This window comes from Hippichthys cyanospilos, chromosome 9 (assembly GCF_059441005.1).
Source record: "Hippichthys cyanospilos isolate Australia breed blue-spotted pipefish chromosome 9, RoL_Hcya_1.0, whole genome shotgun sequence".
Classification (NCBI taxonomy): domain Eukaryota; kingdom Metazoa; phylum Chordata; class Actinopteri; order Syngnathiformes; family Syngnathidae; genus Hippichthys; species Hippichthys cyanospilos.
Genome location: NC_142377.1, coordinates 22,587,615 through 22,600,597, shown reverse-complemented (window position 1 = coordinate 22,600,597; position 12,983 = coordinate 22,587,615). Strand labels below are relative to the sequence as shown.

Genomic DNA, 12,983 nt, shown 5'->3' with positions numbered 1-12,983 from the left:
TGTATTTTTTTTATGGAGTAGTTTTTGTCCGAGTTTCCCTGCAAGACAACACGGAACACAGTTATGACTTCACCACTTCCTGTGGGTGTGTCTACCTTATCTCCAGTGAGAATCCCCCCTCCCCACTCCCACCGCCCACAGGCTTGCAATGGCATTTGTCATGTTTGTGTGTCACTTTTGGGTTTTGTTGAAGCGTCTCCCGAGTGACTCTTGGCAAAGAGACAAGAAGAAGACACAAGTGGACAAGAAGAAAACAAGTGGACAATTCCTCGACTTCCTGCAGGTGAGTAGCTACTTCCTGTTCATACTTGCCGGCAGAGGTTTCAAAAGTCGCCATGGTTGTTTACGGTGTTGTAAATTGTGAAAAAAGGACACGTGACAACAACCTCAACTTTTGGAAAGGCTTCAAACTTTGGAAAAGTGTCATTTTTTTTCCAGGCAATTTACTTTCGAAAACTTTTTGGCGAGACAGAAATCTCCCGTGTTGCTAATTATCTTTGAGATATTGAAATTCTTTGCAAGACAAGCTTCACTTAACTGCTCAAATACTTTGTTGCTTTCGTTTCTCTTTTATTTTTGTGGTTGTTTTCGTTGTTTAAATAAAGACATTCCTGTCCCACACCGTTGCGTTCGTCCGATCTAACAGTCCGATCTCTAAAAAAAAAAAAAAAGACTTGTCTGGGCAGGTGTGTGCATCCTAGTGTGTGAGAGAAATAATACATCTTGCAACTTGTCCTACATATATATATATATATATATATATATATATATATATATATATATATATATATATATATATATATATATATATATATATATATAATTTTTTTTAAAGCACTTTATTCTAAAAAATATTTCTATTGCTATGAAAAGTAAAACTTTTAGCTTTGCACTCAACGAATTTGATTTACCCTAAAAAAAAATCAGTCTTTCTTGGAAATAGAACAGAATGATTCCTCATTGAAATATTGACAATAATACAATAATTGTTAGTATTCTCGTTTGCCTTTATCGGCCACATATTTGATATAGTCAAGTCTGTATTCTACAAAGCAAAAGAGTGGAACATGAGTGATGGAGTTTTGAGAGAAAATAAAATTGTTTGGGTGGAATGGAAGGACGTTGTTGTCACCAAAAAGTCATTGCGTTGTCGTCTCTCCATTTGAGTGCGCAGCTGTATGGGATGGAATCGTAATCCTGCGAAAGTAAAGCAAACGTTTCCACTTTCAAATCCAACGGGCCTCGAAAGGTTCCGCACCCCGCAGTTTGAAAACTGACGGAGAGTTCTTTTTGTGGGATTTTGTCTTGGACAAAATTAGCACGTGGCTTCGAAGAAAAGCCTCGGGCGGCGGCGGCGGAGGCGGCGGCGGCGGCGGGCTGCCAGCGGGCGTGCGGCGACACGGCTCCCGCCGCTAATTCCAGCCCTCTGTCAACAAGAACAAAAAATGTCATAAAATGCCACCCAGACTTCAATTTGTTTGGCCAGACTTTTCTATTGTCACGTTCAATGCGAAAGCAGCACACGCACGCCGTCTCTTTGGACAAATATTTCCAAGGGACAGGGGGACTACAAGGGACTACAAAAATGATTATTTTTTTGCAACAAAAACACGTTTGTATGAAAATAAATACTATCACATTTATATGAGAATATTTGTAATATGACTTATATTTTTGAGAAATAGCGTATGTAATATTTTTGTTTAAAAAAATTATTTTACTGAGAAATATCAGGTGTTTTTATGTCACATTTTCAAGAAAAATAGTCATTATTGACTCAACCCTGATACCGATACCAAGTATCGATACTTAAAATAATAATAATATTTCTTTTAAAAATCCGTTAAATAACTGGCAATACTAGTATCGGCTGCTACGGTGAGTACCGACCACTCGAAATAAGGTCAGATCTCGATACCGAGTATCGATACCCCAAATATTTTGACACATACATTTTCCCCCGAAAAGCAATGACGTCACCCTAACTTGGAAAACAAAGGCGACAGGCGGCGGCAGCGGAGGCGGCGTATTCGTTTCCAAGTTGTCCGACAAGTTGGGATGTTTGCTCAATACATGCACACACACACACACACACACACACACACACACTTGGGCTTTCGTTTCACCTCGTTCCCTCATCTAGGGGGGATAAAAATGTCCTCGCTCATGTACAGCTCATATTACAATTCTTTCTTTTCAAAGACAAAACAACACTTTTCTTTCATTGTACCTTTACAAATTTTGTGTGTGTGTGTGTGTGTGTGTGTGTGTGTGTGTGTGTATATACTGTATATATATAAACTTTTGAGTTTAACAAATTTAATGAAGTTTTAATGTTTTTTTTATTCTAATGAGGTTTATAGTTTTGTGGTGTAACGTATTTCCAATTTACATGAAGAGCAGGATGTTAACTTGCGGTTGCTTTAAGTCAGCCACATAGTTGGACTTCAGGTTTTTTTTTGTAAGAGTGCGTGTGTGTGTGTAAATATGGTGACGTGAGACATGCCTTTAGCGTGTTGAGGCGCATGCTGCCCCATCTCCATCTTCGTGGTCTTTCTTTTTTTCCTTTCAAGCAGCAGCCGCCATGAAAATCGCCTCGTTCAACATCCAGAAGTTTGGTCGAAGCAAAGTGTCCGACCCGGAGGTCCTTGGCATCCTGGTGCAGGTAACGCGCACGCTCACACGCTGCGTACGTCGCCGGTGTCAAACCCAAGGCCCGGGGGCCAAAAAAAAACAACAAAAATGCCCCCGATCTTCCGATTTGGCGTTCCAGATTATCCGTCGCTATGACATCATCGTGATCCTGGAAGTGGTGGACGTCAGCGGCGTGTCGGTCAAGACCCTCCTGGATGCGCTCAACACGTACGCGGTCCGTCCAGAATGCACAAATTATGAAAAATCGTGTCAACAAAGGCGTTTTCGTAGGTCGGCGGCATCTCACCACTACACTCTGAAGATCAGCACTCGGCTAGGCCGATCCCGCTACAAGGAGCAGTTCATGTTCCTCTACAGGTAACCGCGACGACATCGTCGGAAAGACGCGATGGGGTTCCGCGGGGGATGGAAGTTCTGGTACGCGCAGGGACGACCTGGTGGACCTGGTGGGCTCGTATCAGTTCGACGACCAGGTGACGGACGGCGGCGACGTCTTCGCCAGGGACCCCTACATCCTCAGATTCCGATGTCACCGCACGGGTGCGAGGAGTCGGCCTCACGCGCGAGCGCGTGGTCGCTGCCGAGTCCGCATTCCTTCGCGTGTGTGTCCGCGGCAGTGCTGAAGGATCTGGTGATGATCCCCGTCCACACCAAACCGGAGGACTCGGAGACGGAGCTCGATGAGCTCTTTGACGTTTTCCAGCACGTCAAGAGGAAGTGGAGGACTGACGTGAGGTTTCTTTTCAGCATTTTTGAAAATTCAGCCCCCAAAGCCAGTTTCATTTAGACACGTGAACTTTGGTAGACAGGTCTTCCATGTGCAGACCCATGAAAAACTCCCAAGAAGCCATGGTTAGAAACGCGCAGGAAGTCTGCCATTTTGGTCCAAAGTGGACCTGCGCGGACCACGTAAACCATTTTAGAGGTCTTAGATGTCATAGATGTTTTACTTGGGAACATGTCTACCATGAGAAAACCCACAAAAAAATCTCAAGAGGTCATGACCAGAAATGCACAGGAAGTCTGCCATTTCGGTTCAAAAAAAAAAAAACATACTCGGGGTCGTACTGTCCATTGTCCACAACAGAACATGATGATCTTGGGCGACTTCAACGCGGACGGCGCGTACGTGTCCCAGCGCGATATGCAGCGCATTCGCATCCGCAGCGATAAGAACTTCCACTGGCTGATAGGAGACGACGTGGACACCACGGCCAGTGTTGGAAACACGCATACGTACGACAGGTAGGACGCACGACTCGAGTCCCCCAACACCGAAGATGGAAGTAGACGTTCACGCTGACAAACGTTCCCGGTTCCAGGATTGTGGTCTACGGAGACGACATGCTTCGCGCCGTGGTCCCAAACTCCGCCGGACCCTTCAACTTCCAGGAGGCGTTCGGCCTCAGCAATGAGCTGGTGCGTAGCGACGGAGAAAATCCGTCACCCGACCCCACGGCGTCGATATGCGAAAAGCAAATCCCGGCGATATGGATGTTGTTTTGCAGGCGCTAAAGGTGAGCGATCATTACCCGGTGGAGGTTGAGCTAAAGTCCCTCGGCGCGCCGCAGCAAGAAAAGGAAGGTAAGTGGCCGTTACGTTAAAAAAAATGCTTGGCTTAAAAATCAAATTGGCTCATATATGACCCATCTTCTACATGGACCACACATTAAATTGACAATCTCCATATTCACTTAAAAAAACGCGGTTGACATTGGTATTAGCACGTCGTTAGCACTTGAGCATTGACATCACACAGGAAGCACGTGGCATGACCCCAAACTAAGCTTGAGTAAACTCACATGCTGAAAATAATCCATAAATAAATATTATTGCTCCTGTGGATCACCGGAAATGTCAAATAAAAACACACATATAAAATGTCCTAAAAAGATGTCTCTCTGCACTCAACACACCACCAGCACCATCTCAAGGCAAACAAGTGAACTGCATTCATATTGTCAGCTGCTACAATTCATGATTAATTTAAAGGGTTTTGGAGTGTTTTTTTTTTTATTCTTTACATGGTATATTTTGATTCTTATGCACTCATGTAATTCTAAAATAAACTTTCTGAGATTGCATGTGTGGTTAAATGCACCCCAGCAGGTCCACATCTGGACAGTGAACTGCTGGAGTTGAAACGGGGAAACCTGCTGCTGGAGCGCGAGAAGCTCAACCTGGAGATCCAGATCCTGCAGATGAAACTGGCCAACATGCAGCGAGGGGGTGAAGAGGAACAACTTATGCGGTCGCCATGGCAACCGCCAAGGTCCGGATGCAAAATGCTGTGACGACGACGACAACGCGCTGCGGAGATGTGGACGGACCGAGGCGGACCGACTCAAAGTCCGGTCTAGAGGTCTCCGAGGGTCTTCTGAAGGTGACGATAGTATAACTCAATGGTACGCTCATCTTAAGAGCTTTCGACATTTGAGTCATTGACTGTTAAGCGCAATTACACAAAAACAAAACCTCCAGCTCGGCTGCTTTTCAAAACCAAAATGACCACTTGTACCTCAGACGCCAACACTTTACGGCATAGGTGTGGAAGTCCAGTCCCGGAGGGTCGGTATCCTGCATGCTTTCCAACCTTCTCTCTCAAACACACCTGATTCAAATGATTAGGATCATTTTCATGCTCTGCTAATAAGCTAATCGTTTTAATCAACATTTAAGATACCGGCCCTCCAGGACTGGACTTTCGAAACCTATGCTTTATGGAGGCGCCATTTTGTTAGGATCTGGTATTTTGTGACCCGTGATTTTCTTTGCTCATTAAAGTATATTTCAATGAATATTTTCCTAAGAGTTAAGGCAATTTTTATCATTATATTATCATTATATTTTTAGGATTCCAATCATTTCTGTTGGGACCTTTATCTTTTCAGTATTGCGAATCAATGCGCGCTTTATTCCGCGTGTAATTTAGTACACAGTATAAAAGCGCTATTGAGGTGATTTCAAAACATTTTATTAGTTTCTGTCCCATTTACAATAAAATTTGAACATCACAGCCATAATTTTGACAAGGACCACCCTTTTACTTGAAAAAGCTTGGTCAGAGTTAAGGACGACAAGTATTTAGGACTAGAAAATACCACAACGTGAAAACCGGAGTTGGATGCTGGCCACGGACTCCAGTTGACACTGCCTGGAAACCGTCTTTGGAGGGGGGAAAAAACTCATGGAGCAAAACAAAGCAGACAAGCTGCAGTCAGGTAAGATGGGAATCCTTGTGAGGCTTCACTTCTTGCCTGATTTCTTGATTCCGCTGCCACCTAGTGGAGAGGAAAAAAAAGTGCATACGGAATTTTAAACCGGCACAATCAACTGCCACAAGTAGCGAAAGAAATTGCACATAATTTGAGATCGCAACCTAATAATCCTGTTTAAAATGGAAATATTTGAATAAACTTTATGTATACGACTTACTACGAAGCCCAAACATTTCAATGTCTTGCCCATATTTGGAAGAAGTGCGACAGGACGGAATGTAGATTGAATGTTTGCTTTGTTGCTAGCACTCTGAAATCACTGGCAATCCTATCATACTGGGAGGTGTGATTCAGGGTACCCACTGAGCACTCTTACAAGATGTTGCAAAAGCCCAAATTTCTGATTAGTGAGCAATCAAGCTCAAGTTCTAACCATCCTTGCAGAGTAGTCAAGGCGATGCTGACGGCTCAGTTCAACACCTGCCAACTTTGTTGCCCCTTTTCCCCCCACATCTACATGTTGGACTATGCATTTGTGATCATACCTAGAGGTCCTTTTCCAGAAGCTTTGGCCTTCAAGGCCTCCAAGGCTTTCGCCTCCTCCTTCTGCTTCTGCTTGAAGGCAAGATCATCCTGCACACACAATTAGCACTTATTTTTCATGGGAATGCATAAATGCAGATTGGCCGCACGATTTTGATTTTTTTTTTTTTTTTTGCAATGAACGTGATCGACGTAAGTGATGCAACAAAATCTCATACGTTTCGGAAACTTACGTCATCCATGTCCTTGTTTTGTTTTTTGGGTGCCTTTAACGGTTTCTTTTTGCCTCCTGGCGGTTACATGAAATGCGTTATTGTCAATAGAGAACACATCTAACTACCAGGTATAAACATAACTTAAAAAATTGCATTTACAATTAGAAATATGCAATCAAAAGTGTCGCCTTAAAAACATTTTATTTAGGATTCTGCCTTCTAAAGCTATTCTTTAGCCAAGGCTAATCTACACTTCGTCACACCACATAACAATTCTGTTATAATTTTAAACATTTCTGATGGCGCTCGTACGCCGCAATACAAAAGGACATCTCACCTTCCCTGCCAGACATTTTGGGGGTTAATGTGAGCAAAACGAAGAAAAAATACGGTGTGTTTTGGTGATAATGTTGCCCGTCTCCAATCAGTAGTAAAGAAGCCGCGCCGTAAGGACCCCCAACGGCAGCTAAACTTTGAACCCGGAAATAGAAGTGACATCATATGCCTGATCAAAAGTCACATGTCATCGTCCAGCTTGTTGGGGCTTTTCACGTTAGAATGACAACTCCGAGACGCTAAAAAATACCCCCCGGTGACATGTTTGTATCGAAAATAGACAAAAGAACAGGTATGTAATTTTATAAGCAGAAATATTTTGTGACAAAGCAAGACTGGGCGTGATGCTAAATGCTAGGTTGCTACTATTCAAATAGGCAGAGGACATTAGCAGCAGCTAACCAGCTAATCTAAAAGTAATGTGTTGATGAAATTAAATTTTAATGTAGTCACGGGTTAGATTACAAACATATTTTACCAGAAGAGCCTAAATTTGATTTAAGATAGCATGAATGGACAAATAGTCGTGATACCGTGGAACTATTTTTTTTTTCATTTGGTTTCATTAGGCTTAAGTTCACTTTATTTGTGATGTGTTTTCACAAAATCGAGCTCATGTGTCCGAAAATGAAAATTGAAATACTGATATAATTCTACATCTGATTCACGTTCCAATTATATATAAATACTGACGGTTACAACATTTTTAATGCTGCCAAATTGAAATCCTAGTTTTGAGAAAATTGCGTTCAAACACACACATACGCATATTCATCTTTCAATGTGCGCATCGTTTACTAATCCTTTATTTCCATACAATTCGAGTAAAATTTCAATCTTTCGCCTTCTGGCAATTGAAAGTCAAGACTTTAAGGAGGCCGTTGTTGTAGCAATTCAGAAATTGACATCTCTGTCAAATTTTCGTCAATAAATTCCTAAATTGATCTATTTTCCTAATCACTTTCAGGTGGTATCTCTTTGGCTGGGGTCAAATTGCAGCTCCGCTTCTGTCCGTATTGCACTTCTCCATGAGGTACCTCCAAGGACATTAGGCAACAATTAAATACAACACAATCAGTTCGTTGATTTTGATAGGTTGATCAAAAACGGTTCCAGTTTCAGAGGTCATGGCTCAGGTTGTTGGTCCCGCCTCTTCCTGCTCGGACACCGGCCTGGCGCGGTCCGGACCTTTTGCGCGCATCCGCAACCCGGCGGTCCGAGCCCGGCCGGTCCCCATGGCGTCAAAGAGCGAGCGTTGTCCGCCTTCCAGGCAAGTCCAATGCTTTCAAAGGTGCCATTTTTCCCTTTGAAAAAGAACACTTTATTTTGCTTTTGGGTGCTTTGTTAATATAAATAATACAATTGTCGTAATAATAATTCTAGATCCGTTTGTTGTTTTGCAGCACGCCGGCCGATTGGGGCAGCAGTGGGCCCAGAAGTCCGCCCTGATGGCCGCCTCCACCATGAACAACTGGTGGGAGAAGTACGAGGAGTTCGTCGGCCTCAACGAGGTCCGACAAGCGCAGACTAAAGTCACCGAGGTGGGTGGACGCCGCCCAGTCGCGGGACACTTAGAGACAAAGCTTGAGACCTTCAACAAACAGCCTCCGCGTTGTTTACCTTCCAAACTCAAAATATTCACATGAGTCAAATGACCTTAGGGATGACTTTTTCAAACGTCAAATGCAAGAGCCTGAAAGGATCTGTACATTGTAGGCGGAGTCTGCGTTCTTGGCCTCGAGGGGCCAGGTGCGCGAGGCCCACGCCGGGCTGGAGGCGGCGCGGGCCCGCCTGAAGGAGGCGCGGGCAGGGCTGGAGCGCGTGTCCCGGGAGGAGGCGGCCTACCTGGAGCTGGCCACCCTGGAGCACCGGCTGCTGCGGGACGAGCGGCGCCTGCGCGAGGCCCACGGGCGCGCCGAGGCGGCCGAGCGCGAGACCTTCGCCGCCTTCTCGGCCGCCGTGCGCGAGAGCCACGAGAAGGAGCGGGCGCGGGCCGAGCGCACCAAGAACTGGTCGCTGATCGGCTCGGTGCTGGGCGCCCTCATCGGCGTCATGGGCTCCACCTATGTCAACCGCGTGCGCCTGCAGGTGAGCGCTTTGCGCCGAAAGCCGCCTTTGCTCGCTTTGAGCGCGAGTGGCTTTCAGTTGGAGGAAGAAAAAAAAAAAAGCGTAACTAAAAACATTTTACATGCACGCCATTCCCCTAAAATACCAACGATAAGTGAAGTCTGTGAAGTAGAGGTTTCTGTTTATATTTTTTTTAATTTTATTCCGCATGGCCTTTCATTTTAATGATTTGTTACTAATATGCTGTTCCTTTTTATTTATAATTTTACTATGTTTTTGCTTTATTATGCTGTACTGTGTTTTAAGTCTGTAAAAACCATCACCACACACTGAATTCTTTTCTTAGGCAGGCATGAACGTTTTCTGCAGTTTCTCTCCGTTTTAACGAAGATAAAATAGCTGAAACCGCAAGGTCGGGGAAGTTATAGTGAGGGAATACTTTCTGGGAATAATAAAAGCTCAGCAGCAGCATTTACTGTACTGTAAAAAAATATATCTAAATACTGTACTGTACTTCCTGATAGTAAAGCTACCACAAGAGGGCGCCAGTGACGTATCTCGTAATTGACTCATGCCTGTCTTGTTCTGTTTTGCAGGAGCTGAAGAATCTGTTGCTGGAAGCCCAGAAGGGTCCGGAAAGCCTGCAGGAAGCCCTCAGGATCCAAGCGGGGAACCACCGCTCGCAGCAGGAGGAGCTGGGGGCCCTCATCGACAGCCTCAGGGTCTCCCTCCAGGGGGACGGCGTCCCAGAGAAAAGCGGCTCTCCCCCGGCCGACCGCTCGCCGCCCTCGGACTCCCTTTTACCCCAAATGTCGGAGCTGCGCCAAAGCCTCGGCGGGCTCCGCGGCGACCTGTCCCGCGTCAGGAACCTCCTGGAAAGTGGCGAGCGGCGGTCCGAATGGACGGCGGGGTCCGCGGAGGACACCCCGAGGACGCTGGCCGAGCGCATCACTCGCGGGACGCTGTACAACGCCGCCTTCGCCTACACGGCCGCCGCGATCACCGTCACGGCGGTCTACGCGCTGCTGAGGGGAGGAGCTTAAGAGGCGGTCGCCGTGGTAACACCGCCTCTCACTTCGGCGAATGGGGGTCGTCGCATGACTTGACGAGTCAGGCTTAAGTCAGACTTCTACTAAAATAAGTTGGCTAACTAGATTCCCCCCCTTAAATATGGATTCCCACGCAAAATCTAAACGATAAAAAAAAATAAAAAATCTGACTTTCTTGGAAAAAAAATGCTTTGAGGAAAAAAGGCCACCCTTTACTTTTTTTTCCACAAGAATTAAAATTATTTCATCAAAATTGTAATTAAAAAATAATCCCAATTGTCCCTGATTGCCAAACATTAAGAAAAAGTAGAAGTATATCAGAAAAAATAGCGATGTCAACAATTTGGTAATCAAAAAACAGGATTTTTTTTCTTCCGCAAAACCACGTTTTACCGTTCTTTTTGCTTTAATGTAGGCATTAAAAAAATCTTTCCAAGAAAACTGTTGGCATTAGTTTAATCAAAGGGGTGAATATGCAGATAAATAACTTGGAAAGTCTCGAGTCTGACTTGGGACTTGATCCTGCGACTTCGCCTCCATTTGCAGAGCACGCTTTTTTGATGACGTCATGTTACACTGGGACCAATCACAGACAATAAATGTATACTCAGACTAGTTGCTGTTGTGTTTTTGCGACCAGCAGAGGGCAGCAAAGACATCTAATCGACTCCCACAAATGGCAAAAAAAAATGTCCATCCAATCATAAAAAAGTGATATTTTACAAATGACCACTCATTTAGTTTTGTTAACGATTTTAAAGGGGGATTAATCTCACTTGTTTTTGTTTTGAAAGGTAGTGCTCGAGGAGTTTGCCATGCTGCCTTCAGGTACGTTTGAAACGCCGTCATCTTATTTTTGTACGCGCGCCGGTAAATCCTCCGCGGCAGCTGCCGGCTCTTTTCATAGCACAATCATCGTTGCGATTGCACACAAACAGGCACATAGGACGAGCCGAAGAGGAATTTGCCCTCCAAAAGCGCACTTGCACTAGGAGCTAATTTACGCTTTTGAAATTGTAGCTCAGCAAAGGAAAAGGGGAGCTACGTAGCGACGTATTGTTTGTTTTTATCGTTATCTTTTTTATTTAATTATTTTTCAGAAATAAATAAAGGTATATTGCCTTTTGTTCGTTGTTATTATATATATATATATATATATATATATATATATATATATATATATTTTTTTTTTTTTTTTTTTAACATAACTATGCTAATTTATTTTGAATGTTGACGACCTTTGTGGGGACCTTTTCTGCTGTATGATTCAATTTAATTTTTATTACATTTTTTTCACTCACAACTAGGGAATCTACCGCCATGTCGATCATTTGTGCAGTATCCTAAACATTTTCGAACCGTGCCACTAAAAAGTGAATGCCGGTCCACAAATGCCCCCCCAAGCCATAGTATGGATACCTCTGGAAAATAACGAATAAATAGATCAAAATATTATGTGGATGTTGATGTCATCATGCCGTAACGATGAATCAGATGAAAGAGCGAAGAAAGGGGAGGAAGTTTTTGAAGAGGTACAGTAAATACATTGCATCACATGACCCAGAAAACCAGGTCACTTTGTCACAGTAGTCACGCAGCGTAGATAAAAGCCGTACTACTTTGTTTATGACCCCAGATAGTTCCCCGAAGGACTTTTTTTTTTTTTTTTTTTAATGACTGTGCGTATTCTTGAATGGCTCCCTATGGTGACATAGTTCCTGTGGAAAAGTTTTTTCTGTATATTTTCAGAAGGCAAACATGTGATGTGCACATGACATGTTCGAAGTTGTGACTTCATTCCAACAAAAGAAAAGGCGTTTGGATAAGGAAAATGACACACACTGCATTTCAAGCATAGAGAGAGGTCAACAAGTTCAACTGAGTAAGGGATTTGCGTGTGTGTGTGTGTGTGTGTGTGTGCGCGTGTGTGTGTGTGTGTGTCCATCCATCCTTGCTGACGCAGGGTCATAGGATCAAAGATGTGTGGGCACATGTGTGTATCTGTCTGTGTGTATTCTGCGGGAGATGAAAGCTATAGAAGCGGGGCGGGACATTTTGTTCTGAGCCCGATGACATGGCGTTTGTCCGTCACGCATGGGAACGGGGCGGGAGCCAGTTGACACAGTGGCGTCTGCTTAATTTGTCCACGTCAACACCAATCATCACCTCAAATCATTTGTCTCGCTTCCAACTTGTTCGCTTTCGCAGGAACCAAAAGTGGATCTATACTTGAGACGCTGCCTATTCCTTCGTGTCCACTTTAGTGGACGTTAGTTAATTTACTACTAATATGGAGAATCAGTCGCTATTTTGCAGTCAATCACAGGGCATGTGACAGCAAACATTGGATTGTTTTTCGATGCCAATGCGAACTGTTACGTGATGGATTGGTCGCCGCTCAGTCAGAGCATATCGAGAATCAATGGGATTCTTTCCAGTCATTCGCAGGTTACAAATTGACAAACGGGTCAATCTCAGGCCAGGTAAACGCAGCATGAACACTCGACTCTTCAGTCGTCACTGATACCAAGTAACAATACCACTAATAGTTTTTACTTGATTGGCTTAGCCTGGACTCTCATAATGCAAAAGTCATAATACTCTAATGATGACATCATAAATATTCCTATCTCAGTTTCATAAATATATAGACATATGGTGTCTTTTGCTATTATCACATTTTTACCATTTTTACACACACACACACACACATACACATAAAAAAAGCTATACATATAGATAGGGCTGATGGCACAGAACACTTTGGGGGGGTTGAAAGTAAACGTATACTTATATTTGACGACGTTATGAGCCTTTCAAAGTCAGCCCGAGTCGGGCGATAATAAGGCCAGCCAGGCTAGTGAAAAATGGCCGTTTGGATTGGTCGCAGGCTATCATTC

The 12,983-nt window shown here is 44.0% G+C and overlaps 3 protein-coding genes across 6 annotated transcripts; 2 read left to right on the top strand and 1 right to left on the bottom strand.

Moving 5' to 3' along the window:
* The first annotated feature begins 140 nt into the window (after nucleotides 1–140).
* On the top strand, nucleotides 141–5,453 carry LOC148419538 (deoxyribonuclease-1-like). Of its 4 annotated transcripts, none has more exons than XM_088424026.1 (10): nucleotides 141–283; nucleotides 2,577–2,665; nucleotides 2,774–2,862; nucleotides 2,926–3,012; nucleotides 3,083–3,195; nucleotides 3,273–3,385; nucleotides 3,743–3,900; nucleotides 3,978–4,074; nucleotides 4,164–4,239; nucleotides 4,765–5,453. In XM_088424026.1, the coding sequence occupies exons 2-10, from the start codon at nucleotides 2,585–2,587 to the stop codon at nucleotides 4,947–4,949; spliced, it is 999 nt and encodes a 332-aa protein (XP_088280152.1). In that variant the 5' UTR covers nucleotides 141–283; nucleotides 2,577–2,584; the 3' UTR covers nucleotides 4,950–5,453. The 4 variants fall into 4 exon arrangements, with proteins under 4 accessions (XP_088280152.1, XP_088280151.1, XP_088280150.1 ...); XM_088424025.1 differs by having other exon boundaries at nucleotides 4,762–5,453; XM_088424024.1 differs by having other exon boundaries at nucleotides 2,774–3,012; nucleotides 4,762–5,453.
* A 160-nt stretch (nucleotides 5,454–5,613) lies between these two features.
* Nucleotides 5,614–7,116, bottom strand: tma7 (translation machinery associated 7 homolog). The gene is made up of 4 exons (XM_088424029.1): nucleotides 6,969–7,116; nucleotides 6,650–6,705; nucleotides 6,419–6,506; nucleotides 5,614–5,936 (listed from the first exon to the last, which is right to left on the bottom strand). The coding sequence occupies exons 1-4, from the start codon at nucleotides 6,982–6,984 to the stop codon at nucleotides 5,902–5,904; spliced, it is 195 nt and encodes a 64-aa protein (XP_088280155.1). The 5' UTR covers nucleotides 6,985–7,116; the 3' UTR covers nucleotides 5,614–5,901.
* An 18-nt stretch (nucleotides 7,117–7,134) lies between these two features.
* ccdc51 (coiled-coil domain containing 51) lies at nucleotides 7,135–10,698 on the top strand. The gene is made up of 6 exons (XM_088424023.1): nucleotides 7,135–7,259; nucleotides 7,935–8,000; nucleotides 8,084–8,237; nucleotides 8,371–8,508; nucleotides 8,684–9,055; nucleotides 9,631–10,698. The coding sequence occupies exons 2-6, from the start codon at nucleotides 7,996–7,998 to the stop codon at nucleotides 10,075–10,077; spliced, it is 1,116 nt and encodes a 371-aa protein (XP_088280149.1). The 5' UTR covers nucleotides 7,135–7,259; nucleotides 7,935–7,995; the 3' UTR covers nucleotides 10,078–10,698.
* The last annotated feature ends 2,285 nt before the right edge of the window (nucleotides 10,699–12,983 follow it).

What these genes read in the sequence shown, in the direction of transcription:
- LOC148419538 (XM_088424024.1), top strand. Translation starts at nt 2,585, where the DNA reads ATGAAAATCGCCTCGTTCAACATCCAGAAGTTTGGTCGAAGCAAAGTG. An exon ending in CAGTTCATGTTCCTCTACAG is followed by an intron (nt 3,013 to 3,082) that starts GTAACCGCGACG and finishes TGGTACGCGCAG; the next exon opens with GGACGACCTGGTGGACCTGG. An exon ending in ATTCCGATGTCACCGCACGG is followed by an intron (nt 3,196 to 3,272) that starts GTGCGAGGAGTC and finishes TGTCCGCGGCAG; the next exon opens with TGCTGAAGGATCTGGTGATG.
- ccdc51 (XM_088424023.1), top strand. An exon ending in CGCAGACTAAAGTCACCGAG is followed by an intron (nt 8,509 to 8,683) that starts GTGGGTGGACGC and finishes TGTACATTGTAG; the next exon opens with GCGGAGTCTGCGTTCTTGGC. An exon ending in TCAACCGCGTGCGCCTGCAG is followed by an intron (nt 9,056 to 9,630) that starts GTGAGCGCTTTG and finishes TCTGTTTTGCAG; the next exon opens with GAGCTGAAGAATCTGTTGCT.
- tma7 (XM_088424029.1), bottom strand. An exon ending in AAAACAAGGACATGGATGAC is followed by an intron (nt 6,507 to 6,649) that starts GTAAGTTTCCGA and finishes TTGTGTGTGCAG; the next exon opens with GATGATCTTGCCTTCAAGCA. An exon ending in TTCTGGAAAAGGACCTCTAG is followed by an intron (nt 5,937 to 6,418) that starts GTATGATCACAA and finishes CCTCTCCACTAG; the next exon opens with GTGGCAGCGGAATCAAGAAA.